Raw genomic sequence first — 12,144 nt, 5'->3', positions numbered from 1 at the left:
CTGGTTTACTGATGTTGATCAAGAATGAACGTTTTGTTTTCCAGCAATGGCAATTGCCAAACACCTACAATGTCTGCCCTAGAAATGAGCACAACACACAGGGCATCACAGTTCCTCTGGCCGCATTCTGGACCTTCTGAAGTTATTCTGGCTTCAGATAAGCCCGTGCTTGCAACAGAAGTATTCTATGTAGGAAATCAGATAAAGTGTCTGTTAATTACATCTTTTCTGGCTTTCTGACCTGGTGGTTATTCCTTTTACCCTCTTTTCTGCAATAAAATCAGCTGCCTGGATACCCCACCCCTTCTTAATGGTATTTTTCTTGCAGGAGTTACTCATTTTATCACTCCCCAAACCTGTCTGAACATGCTAGAATCCTTACTCCACTGAGAAAAGAAAAAAAGAGAGGAGAGGTGACATGCCAAGAGGGCTGACAGAGTGCTCCACCCTCTCACTATGCTTCTTCCCTCCAGCAGGCCAGAGGACCTGGGTGCTGGTGACTGACATGAAGCCTGCTCCCTCGGCAGTGGAATGGGAAGGTCTGGTCAGCAGTGCTGCTGGGATGAGCGTGCTCTGGCCACTCACCAAGTCGATGAGGTGTGTGGTGACAGAGCAGTCGGGGATGCGGATGGCAACGCTCTGAGGGGTACCGACGTATTTAGCAGAGTCCTTCATCCCCAGGAAGTCCACCCATTCACCTGTACAAGGAAGAGTCACACGGCACTCAGGGATGTACGTCAGTGTGAACACAATGATCTTAGCAGAAATATCACCACGGAGCACGTGGCATTGCAGGGATGCGTGACTTAAAGTTGGAATTTCAAAGCCAAAGCTCTCCAGAGAGCTTGGAAGTAACAGCATTTCCTCACCTCTGGGAACCACCAAGCTAATAGGAGATGGCCAGGCAGCCTCCATGAAGTCCCAGAGGAGGGGAGCAAACAAATGCTTTGCAGGTTCCAGTTGCTTTAGGCTGGAAATCCAGAGTGACATGGGGCGATCTTGAGCCTGGCGCTTGGAGCTGGAGAGGAGGCAAGAAAAATGAGCCTGGAAGTAAGGTGGGGATTTATTTGCAAGTCAAAAAGGAAATTGTGTTAGTGAGATCTAGAGTTAAGACAAGGTGTGTAGTCACTGCCCCAGGTCACTGGTCTGTAGTAAAACTAGGACTGTGCAACAGATGACCTGACAGGAAGGGATGTTAACCACTATTCCCAATGACCAGTGTCTACTTTTAGCTTCTTGCATAGTGACGGGTAAAGTCCCAATTGCCCAAGTTCTGAGGAAACTCCACGAAGATGAGGGGTCCCAGCTGCTTATGGAAGTACAGCTAGAGGCATTTGTTAAACATGAGCGGGGTTTTGGCTGTGACAATTTGTACCTACAAATGTGTACAATAATCCCCTGCCCCATTTGTCACTTCTTTGGGTTTCCTTGTGACATCCAAGCTACCTGGCCCCATCACCTGCCAGGAGCCTTCAATATCCTAGAATACAATTCCAGCTGAACTGCCTCCTTTCTTCATTCACATCTTCTCCCCCAGGCTCAGCACCTTGTTGTTCTCATGAAGGTTAAGCTATGTGTCTCATTGCTGTGGACAGTACTCAGTAGCACCTATAAGTCCTAGAGGCTTCTTTAGACCAGCCAAGGAAGCCCTTATTGGGACAGCAAGACAGATACTTACTGGTGAGCTTTCTCCACAGCATCGGGCCGATTACAGGCTGCCACAAGCACATAGACAGTATCAGTGGGGATGCCACAAGTCCCTCCATTCTTCAGGATATCTGTTGGCATGTGAACAGGGCAGAACCTCTTGAGTGACTAGAAGTGAGGGGCTGTAATTCACGGAAGAGCTGTCACAGACAAAACAGCCAATTCAGTGCCCTCATCTCCTTTCCCAACTAACAAAGCGTTTCCTCTGACAGTGCCTTTCCCAGTGCTCATCCAAGAGAAGATCTGACATTTAGGGGAGTTCTGGGCCATGTTCATCAGGGCCAGAAGTCATTCAGCCCTATGGAGAGAGCAAGCACCATGGATTTGCCCTGCTTTCTCTGTACAAAGCTTGCAGTGGCAGCCCCAGCCTAGAGGATTCATGTATCTCAGACAGGATGAGCAGACAGGGATATGATACAGGTGGGACAGCAGCAACTTCACTGCTAAACCCAGCTCCTGTCAAGGACTTGTTCCTGTTTCCCCCATAATGACTCTAGTAGCTTGGCCCACTTCATCAAAATGTCATCAGACAATCATAATTTCCACATCTGGATTGGAAAAATGTTCTTTTAATGATGTTCTGCTACAAAACCGCCCAGAATTTACCCTCCACCCCCACATCATGCCCTATGTATTTCCCTTACCTGCAATTCTCTTGACTGAGGAAGCTTTCCTGGCAGGTAGGTGAAGGCACTTGGTCATTCCTCCCCCCACACCACTAAGCTGCACAATGGGCCTACCCATTGGTAAGTAGGAACCCTCAAAGATGCTGTTGAAAAGGGCAGACAGGAAGCAGTAAAAGCTGACCAGACCAAAGATGAGAGTGGCAGCAATGTCATAGCCAGCTGGAAGAGCTTGAATGGCATCCAGCAAGAAGCTGACAGCGATGAGCAAGAAAGTGAGGGAGTAAAAGAACCAGGTGATGTTTAAGAAGAGCGTGCAGAAGACAATGAATCCATTGAAAAGCATGAATGCAACGATGCCTATTGCTGCGTGGAAGCTTCTGGTAGTGCCATAGAGGCCACCATATCTTGTCAAGCCCCAGATGATCCACATGACACCATAGAAAATGAAGGCACTGCTCTCCAAGGTTTTACCACGGGCAAAGGCCACTGAGCCACCTAGAAGCTTAAGGATCCCACCAGTTACCACTACCCATGGAATTACAACAGTAGCAAGTGGAGCCTGTGGGTCCCCTGTCATTGTTATAGCAAAAGAAGCGAGGACACTGCATGCATAGCCAAGTACTTCTGCATCAGCATACTTGGAATACCCCAGGTAGGGAGCATGAAGGTCCGTCCCTTCACGAAGCTTCAGAAAACTGCTGCGAGCAAGTAGGGCCTTCACAGCACCCTTCCCTGTTGGGATCTTGGCACTTGCTTTCATGTTGTACAGGCGAATTAGAGTCATCAAGGCTGAGGCTACAAAGATGGCCACATCCACGCCTTGGGGTCCACCTTCAAAAAATCCCTTGGGACAGCAAGCTAATGCCATGCAGTAGGCCACATAAACCAGCAAATACAGGCCATCCGCTGGGCTCTTAAGAGTGAGAAAAAGAGCCAAGACAACAAAAAGAACTGAGAACACCACCAGCAATGGAGGAGGGAAAGATGGCTCCTCCGCTTGCCAGACTGGGTACAGAAGGCAATAGCCTCCAGCAAATTTCAAAATGGAAGTGAAACCAAAGAACGTGGCCATCAGCACATCCATTGCGCGATAGGATGAAATGCAGATGCCAATCTGGTAGATCCCGGCTGCCCACAGCCAGGGCACTTGCCCGATGAATAATTTGCCAGTGATGCCCAGAAGCCTACAGCCAAAGACACTGGCAGAGAGCATGTTCAGGATCAGACCAGTGACTGCAAAGTGATTCATGCTGCCACTGGTGGCTCGGATCTGTTCATGGGTCTTTTTCTTGGCCAGATCTGTGCCAGGAAGGACAATTTTCTCTTTGGTTAGGAAACAGAGAATCCTTCCCAGAGCAAAATAACCACCAACCAAGCAGACAACCAGATAATTGCAAGCCACAGCAGAGGAACCAAAAGCTGGGCTATAACGCATGGCAACTTCATGAGCACTGGCAAGTGAGACAGCAGAAGCAACCATAGCTAGGATGACCTCTCTGCAAAGGAAGCCCACCACTGCAATAATGAGCAGTGCCAAAGTAAACGTGACCAGGCCAGGCACCAAAGCATCATGGAAATCACCAGTGTCGTTCAAAATTCCTTGCCCTCCCAAGATGAAGACCACTCCATAGCCGCACCAGAAGACTGAGATGGTCAGGCAGAGAGACAAGAACAGGGAGACATTTCTTAGGCTTCTCCAAATTCCTGTGAAACAAATGACAACAGAGACAGAACTGTGATTTCAAGAGAGTAGGTTATGGAAAGGACAGGCAGCTGGGCTGTAGGCACATGGTATGTTGGAAGCCTGATCACTATGGTAGCATGGAGCTGCACAGGTCCTGCGTGATGCCAGACAGAGCTATCACGAGTTTGGGTAGGTCTGCACTATGTCCCATTACACTGTGTAGACATGGCCATAAAGACTCCATCAGCACAACACTTTGTGTTCATCAGAATGCCTGAGGTGACCTCAAAGGACTTGAGTTCCTCCAACTGTACCAGGTCTGACATGCAGTTTGCCCTGATGAAGTTGAGGTTCAGCAAGCCATTGTCTTATCTTCCTGGTGATGCCTACATGACTCAATAACAAGACCATAATACATTAATGCAAATCAAATCCTGACATCTCCTTCTTTTGGGTTGCCTGGTGGCTTGTTTTGTTTGTGCTGTAAGCTGTCAGGTCCAGTGTTTGAACCAGAAGTGTCATACAACCTGCTGGATCCCCATAAATAATTGGGTCTTCTCAGATGACAGAAGCATAGGAATTGCAAAACTCATTCCTTCTCAAGAACTATCCTGTTTGGTATCCTGATCCCCAAAATGACAAAGAGCTTGATTTAAAATACTTCAAGTTGAATGGAACCCACCTACTACCCTCAAACAACATCACAAAGTACCTTATTTTTACTGCTGTGCTTTCTCATCTCACGATGTGAGGATACTGATCAGCATGGACAGACCTGAGAGTTTCCCTCCAAGCTGGAGCTTTGTAATGGACCAATGCTTCACTTCTTCCTCAAAAAAATATGGCTTTGTGAGCCAGATTCAAGTTGGGAAGGGAAGGAACAGCTCTGCAGAATGAGTCTCCAAGCTACAGAGGACTGTAATCACACAAGTATGCATCTCTTGGAACGAGGGAGCACAGAAATTTCTGCCCTTGGTAGGAAGCTGTTCATTCCCACCAACTCTGAAACATCACCTGCCCATTGGTCCACTCCATACGGTCCCATCAATAACAGCTGCTTCTAAGTGCTTTCTTTGTGCCACCACTGATGGAGAGAAGAGGTGGATCTATGTTTTATGGGTTAAAATATGTAGGATCTCCCAAGCTGTCTGCTTTGGAGAGGTAAAAATACCAGAATCAAATTGTGGATTTTTATGTCCTCATCACTCCAAGTTAAAAGGAGAAATAACTCAGCATTCATTCTAAAAAGTGTGGACTTTGTTAAAGCCAGTGATTGTTTTCTCTCAGATAAGTAGATCTCTTGGCACATCAACATGCCATTTCAATCCATGGATGCCTAAAGTACTCTCAGAAAGCCTAGGAACTGTTTTCAGATAAATCATGTGTTCAGACTGTTAAAACTCTCAGAGATCCTGGTAAAGCATTTGTTCAAAAATAACACTGGTTTCTTTGTTTGCCTATATAGGAAAAATATGCAAAGCTGTAGAAGGGAGAGGCCTTGGAGATGGCCATCCTCTGAACCTTACCTGCATATGCCAAAAGAGTCGATAAAATCAACAGAAGGACTCCTAGAGCTGTGCTGGTGATCAGAGGAGCTGCCCTGGGTAAGCTGTAGAAATGCACCGCCAGTAAGAGCGACCCTGCGTGGGACAAGGGAGGTGGAAAAAAAGAAAGAGCTTGTAAACTTTGCCCAAAAAAACAGGAGAGAACCAGAGCAGGGAAGAGAGAAAAAACAGCAGTACAAGATCTGGAAATAATGAAATCTAAGGAACCAGAGGGGTCTGTTCAAGCTTGGCTTGTGTTCAAGGTCTCACCTCTTTCTGGCTGACTACTTTTAAGAAACTTGAACTTAAAAGTGCTTAAAACTTAAAAGCTTTAAGAACTTAAAAGAACTTAAAAGTTTGAAAGTGCTCCCCCGTGGTCAGATAAAGGTAAAAATCAGCTTTCCAGTTACACAAAAGGCAGCCGGGTGCACGCACACCCTACAGGTGATCACAGAAGCCTTGTGCTTACAGAAAACTAGCAGAAAAATGAGAAGGGGCAGCGCTCAGAAAGATGAAACTTAAGGAAGGAGCAGATGAAAGGGAGCGAACACAGAAAACAGAGGTGCAGAGGAAACGGCTAGAAAAGGAAAAGAGAGGAAAGTGCATCCAAATAAAGATCATTTATGAAAATGACTACCAAAAAGTTTTGATTTGCTTCCCACCCAGGATGGATCGAGTACAAAAGTTCAGGCCAGCACGTAAAGCCAAGACAAATATTTTATTGGCTGCTGAAATAGGCACAGGGATCTTAGGATCTAAAAGCTTTACCCAGGCAGGGAAGGTTCAGAATAAAGAAACTCTTTAGCCCCCTTTGAAAAGGGGGTTGTCCATGAAAACTAGTCCCAACCCCATCCTCCCATGCCAAGAAGATCCCTACCTGCGGAAATGCCCAAGAGCCCTATGGAGGAATGCAGTGACTCAGCTTTTCTATCTGCCATCGCGGAGTCCGCTGGAGACCCAGCTGTGGGCTGAAATGCTGCCTCTCTTTCCTCCCTAGCTCTTTATAACCAAAGCAACTCCACTGGCCTGCGTTCCTCCCTGCTCTCCACCCCCTTTTCTCTACAAACATCTTCTGTTAGTGTTCCTTTCCGCATGCGGGAGGAAATGCAAACGAGTTCTTTGCTGCAATAAATTCTGGTCTGTGAGTCAGCACGGGCTGCTGGTAGCTCCCTCCAGGGGCCTGTTAATTTTCCTGTTGATTAACCCTTGTTAAAAAAGACACTTGAAAAAGAGCGCTGAGGGTTTATTGCTATTACTACCTTTTTGTTACTGCCAGTGAGGAAATTGCACTGGTTAAAATTAAGTTTTTTTTTTTTAAAAAGAAACCATCTTGCTGGAGCAAACAAGTACTTTGCAAGCCCAGGAACTCCTTGGGGACCACTTATTCCTCCTCACACTGGCCATGGTCCTGCTGTTTGTCCCTGTCACAGCTATGAATGCCTGGCAGCACTGGGCAAACCCAGGGAAGATTCAGTGCTACTCCCTTAAAGGTGACTTCTGTCCCCATGTCACTCCACATCTCTCTGCCCACACTCTCAGGGAACTCCTCCTAAGTGGTTTTCAAGAGTGAGGTGTCGATGCAAACACTGGACACCATCAGGTTCAGGATAAACATCGGAGGAGCTTTGCTGGCTCTCCAGGAGAATTGTGCAGGCGGTGAGTGAGCACCAGGCACTGCCTGGATCACCACTGTATCCCCGAGGTGACATGAAGAATCCATTCACAGCTTCCTGCTGCTTCCCAAGGAAAAGAGGTGATCAGGGCATTAAGTTCCTTACCAATGGAGCAGGGGCTGCAGAAGCAGTGGACACTGCCCTCAGGATCATGTTGGGTCACACATCAAGTGGGAATTGGGCAGAGAAGTGTTCTGTGAGAGCTAACAGAGCTTTGACAGAAAACAAGGGTAACACTTGCTGCACTTCTGCACATTCCCCCGTTGTTTTGTTTGTGTGCAATGGACCAGAGCAGGGTCTATTCCTGAGAAGGACCCAGCTCCTGTTCCCATCAGCTTCAGTTAAAGCAAATTCCACTTTCAGCCTCTTGACAAGATAAAAGATGTAGAACAGTGTAAAGTGCTTCACACTAGTATTACTGGGCTGGTCAAGGATGGCTCTGGGGAGACCTTCTAGCTACTTTCTAGTACCTGAAGGGGCTCCAGGAAGGTGGGGAGGGACTTTGGCCAAGGGCAGGGAGTGACAGGACAAGGGGTGATGGCTTGAAAGTGGCAGAGGGGAGATGGAGATGAGATGTGAGGAAGAAATTCTTTGGTGTGAGGGTGGTGAGACAGTGTCCCAGGTTGGCCAGAGAAGCTGGACTCGATGAGCTTGAAGGGCTTTTCCAGTCGAGGCCACTCTGGGATTCTGCGATGAAGAATCAGGTTATTAATTTCTAACTCCAGGACCCAAAGGCCAGGAAACAACTACAATTGAGTGCAAAACATCTGTTCTTGAGAGATGGGATACAAGGATAAGAACATTTAAGGTCAGAAAACTAAATCTTGGTGTTAAAAGACTGAGGCTACCTATGCAGTGTAGGGTTTTAGAAAAACAGGGCACAGAGAGGACCACACTGGCTTGAACACTCACTCTGAGCAGGATCCCTTTGGTACATCTTCTGTGCAAAGACTTTGGTACTTTAGTCTGAAATGGAATGGAAAATTGACAGCCGAGAAGGAAAAACACAGCTGCTCCATAGAACAGGTCACATCAGCTGGGGATGCTTTGGAGACAACGTGCTGGGAAGAAGTTCTGCAAGGGAGCAGTTGGTTGAGGAAACAAATAATATTTACATGCCCTGCCTGTGGCACTGGAAATAAAACCTTCTTGCCAGTAAGAAATTCAGCCCAACCCTCCTGGCCCCACCTGCTCCTGGGGGAGGGATCGTGCTATAAAAGACTCCAGGCAGTGAACAGAGATGCACAGCAATTTGGGGCTCTCCAGGGAATCCTCCTGCTCTGGTTTGTGACCATGGGGAAGAGAGTGGCTGTCGTGCTGGCTGGCTGCGGGGTGTACGACGGGAGTGAGATCCACGAGTCTTCTGCTGTGCTGGTGCATCTCAGCAGGGAGGGGGCAGAGGTAAGAGGCACCCTGGCAAGCTCCTGCCCCATCTCTGGCTCCTTCTGCCCCGCTCTGCTTTTCAATCTCTCTCTCTCTCATAGAAGTTACTTGTCTCTAAGGAACTTTGCAGCTTGCTGGAGAAATCCCAACTCCTCGTTGCTGTGAGGGTAATTGCAAAGCACAAGGCTGGAGTCAAAGCAAACGGCTCAGCGTAGGAGCTGCTCGAGCCTGGGGGGCTCCCTGGACACTGCTTTGCTAGACTGAGCCTGGGGGGCTCCCTGGACACTGCTCTGCTCTCCCAGCTTTGCTGTACCAGAGGATTGGCTCGGTGCTCTGCGTTCAGTGTATCCAAACTCCCAACTAACTTTCCTAAATGCACTCTCTACTCTTTTTTTGGCTTGCACTTCCTCTTTTCTGCTTTGGTATTTCAGTTTAAAAGTCTACTATTGTTTTAGTCTGTTTGAAATTCATCTTTTTAAACCCCTGAAGATAGAACTGCAAATAGACAAGTTCTTGTGAGTTGAACTTGAACAGGGGTATGAAAGGCAATGCTCAAGCAGCCGCTCTAAGATGCCATTAGTCACGATAGCCACTCTGCGAGACTGGAGGAGGAGGGAGAGAAGCCCTTTTTAATGTTACCCTCAGCTCTGAGCCACCCACAAACCTGGGTCAAAGCTGTTCTCCTGCAAATCAGAATTGCTCTATTAAATACAAAGGCACAGTGGGGATGTACCTGTGCTGCAGAGCCAGCCCACCCCATTCCAAATCTTTCAAAGTGTGCATTCTCTGACTTAAAGCTGAGACTTGTTCAAACCTTTCCTTCACCATCTAGAATTTTGCCTTTCTTTCTCTCCTGGAGCTGCTGCTATTGCTTCTCTCCTGCCATACCCTGAACTGGCAGGCTTGGAGCTCCATCCTGCACTCATCCCTTGATCAGCAGGGACCTCAAGTGGAGGAAACTCGGGTGTTATTTCAACCTCCTTTTATTTTGTGGTCATGCTTGCCTGAGGAAACAGGGACTAGCATAGCATAGACTAGACTGTTTCAGTTGGAAGGGACCTACAATGATGATCTAGTCCAACTGCCTCTCCAGTTCAGGGCTGATCAAGTTAAACCATGCTATGAAGGACGTTCTCCAAATTCCTCTTAAACAATGACAGGTTTGGGGCATTGCCCACCTCTCTAGGAAGCCTGTTCCAGTGTTTGACCAGCCTCTCAGTAAAGAAATCCTTCCTAATGCCCAGTCTAAACTTCCCTGGAGCAGCTCTGAACCATTCCCATGCATCCCATCACTGGATCCCAGGGAGAAGATATCAGCACTTCCCTCTCCACGTGTCCTCCTCAGGAAGCTGCAAAGAGGTCACCCCTCAGCGTCCTTTTCTCCAAACTAGACAATCCCAAAGTCCTTCACTGCTCTTCACAGGACTTCCAGCCCTTCCACCAGCTCTGTTGCCCTCCTCTGGACTGGGGCTGGGGCTGCCCCAGTGAAGGTGATTGCTTGGGATGCAGATGGAAACCTCTAAGAAATGGCTTCACCAACAGCTCCTGGGACACCTCATCTTCCTAGGAAGGAAAGGAGTCACTCCAGCACTTCAGGCCCCCAAACAAGCAGTGTAGGCTACCTTCTCTGCTTTCACCCAACACCACCCTCATTCCTTTAAGGTCAGGGTAAATGTTCCTGTGCAGAAGCTACAAAAGACCCTTCTTTCTTTCTCCTCCCTATGGCAATAACTTTCCTGATGCCACCATCAGATGCAGGTGAGCCTGAAGGACACTGCATTCACCAGCAAAGTTCTCTCCTAACAGAATAACTCAAGCACTTCCATCCACTACCTATGATTTTTAACATACTTAGCATACAGGACTGAAGGATAATAGACCCTTCCTCTCCCTCCCCAGGCAGAGGTTTATGCTCCTGATGTGGACCAGATGCACGTGGTGGACCATGTGAAAGGACAGCCGACTCAGGAGAAGCGCAATGTGCTGGTTGAAAGTGCCAGAATAGCCAGAGGCAACATCAAGGATCTGGCTAAGCTGGATGTCAAGGGGCTGGATGCCCTCATCATACCAGGTAGGATGGCACGTGGGGTCTCTTGGGAGCAGCCTGGGAACAGCTTAGATGTGCCACAAGCCATGGGAGTTGTGGGTTGGAGAGGAACTGGGTAGAGCCACTGGGGAAGAAGATGGGCTGTAAAGAGGGGCTGGAAGGACAGACATCTTCCATCTGTGCTGGCACTGGCACACTAGTTTAGACTTCTGTTAGAAGAGCACAGGGCAATGCAGAAGCTTGTCCCGAGAGGATGGGGCAGATAACTGCCAATTGAATTATCCTCTGTACCATCTACTGAGCTTTTCTGTACTGGATAGAAAACTATCCCTTCCCTCACCAACATGCCTACCTCCTTACTGGGAGAAGAAGAAGCTGGGACACAGGGGGGGTGACTCAAAAGCAGGAAGCTTGGTGGGTCTGACAATCCATCCTCAGTGAAAGGATGTCCACGTGGTTTCAGTGGGGATGGATTAGGCCTGGAGCCAGGATTAAGAAACAAGTGAAAACCTGTCAGCATGTTCCACCATAACTCAGAACAGAGCTCATGGGTGAAACACAGTACCCAACAGAGCACTGACACCTCTCTGCTCCAGTTCTGGAGGGAAGCCAGGAAGCTGCTTTGATGTCACATCTCCTGGCAGGCAGCTCATAAAGGTTCAGCTTGTCTGGTTTTAGTTCTTTTATCAACATTGGACAAATGCTGCCATCCACCAAATCCATTTTAGCATTCTACTACAAAATACCTGAAAATTCCTGCCCTGGAGCATGAATCTTCTGGTCTAATCTGTTTCTCTTCTCTCAGGTGGCTTTGGAGTGGCTAAAAACCTGAGTACTTGGGCCACCCAAGGCAAGAACTGCATCGTCTCCAAAGAGGTGGAGGATGTCCTGAAGGCATTCCACGCTGCCAAAAAGCCCATTGGCCTGTGCTGCATTTCCCCAGTGCTGGCAGCCAAAATCTTCCCAGGTTGTGAGCTGACTGTTGGTCACGACACAGAGTGTGAGAAGTAAGTAACCTTGGAATGCTGGTGTGAAATCACACCATGAACATCACGGGATCAGCAATGCCTCCTCAGGGTACGTAGCACCCTGTCTCCATTATCCTGCTGGGATATCTAGAGTCTCGTGATGAGTTCAATGTTATTTCTGAGAATGAATGATCCACATCACACATTGATTAAATTAACCTGGGCTGCTAAATTAAATAAGCAGAGTTTTTGAGGTATCACTTGTCACTTGCACATTCCTCTACGTGTATCTTGTGTTAAGATTTGAAATCTGATGTTCCAGTTTTCTGTAATGGGGTATTTTACCATATGGGGGCACGAGAGACCGTAAGAATCACACAGAAATACATGATTTTGAGTCAGGATGATGTTCAGATTTCTGGAAAGGAGAAATCTGTCCTTCCCTTGCCTGAGAGCAAAGAGGGAGGATCCCAGAGGGGTCAGTGGAACAAAGAGGAGCAGCAGATGGGCAC

General features: G+C 47.8%; 2 protein-coding genes across 2 annotated transcripts in view; one reads left to right on the top strand and one right to left on the bottom strand.

Moving 5' to 3' along the window:
* LOC104527044 (uncharacterized) overlaps nt 1-6,499 on the bottom strand; it is an 8,453-nt gene extending 1,954 nt beyond the window's left edge. The window contains exons 1-6 of the mRNA XM_010170661.1: nt 6,439-6,499; nt 5,544-5,657; nt 2,352-4,037; nt 1,679-1,778; nt 870-1,018; nt 586-698 (exon numbers count right to left, since the gene is read on the bottom strand). Of these exons, the coding sequence (XP_010168963.1) occupies nt 586-698; nt 870-1,018; nt 1,679-1,778; nt 2,352-4,037; nt 5,544-5,657; nt 6,439-6,499 (2,223 nt within the window). The remainder of the gene's footprint in view (nt 1-585; nt 699-869; nt 1,019-1,678; nt 1,779-2,351; nt 4,038-5,543; nt 5,658-6,438) is intronic.
* Nucleotides 6,500-8,489: 1,990 nt separating this feature from the next.
* Nucleotides 8,490-12,144, top strand: part of LOC104527040 (glutamine amidotransferase-like class 1 domain-containing protein 3A, mitochondrial) — a 4,739-nt gene continuing 1,084 nt past the window's right edge. The window contains exons 1-3 of the mRNA XM_010170656.1: nt 8,490-8,635; nt 10,517-10,688; nt 11,470-11,671. Of these exons, the coding sequence (XP_010168958.1) occupies nt 8,528-8,635; nt 10,517-10,688; nt 11,470-11,671 (482 nt within the window). The 5' untranslated portion in view covers nt 8,490-8,527. The remainder of the gene's footprint in view (nt 8,636-10,516; nt 10,689-11,469; nt 11,672-12,144) is intronic.

The sequence above is a fragment of the Antrostomus carolinensis genome, unplaced genomic scaffold, assembly GCF_000700745.2.
Source record: "Antrostomus carolinensis isolate BGI_N321 unplaced genomic scaffold, ASM70074v2 scaffold1266, whole genome shotgun sequence".
NCBI classification, from domain to species: domain Eukaryota; kingdom Metazoa; phylum Chordata; class Aves; order Caprimulgiformes; family Caprimulgidae; genus Antrostomus; species Antrostomus carolinensis.
Note: the sequence above shows the minus strand (reverse complement) of the source record. Positions and strands in the feature narration are given on the sequence as shown.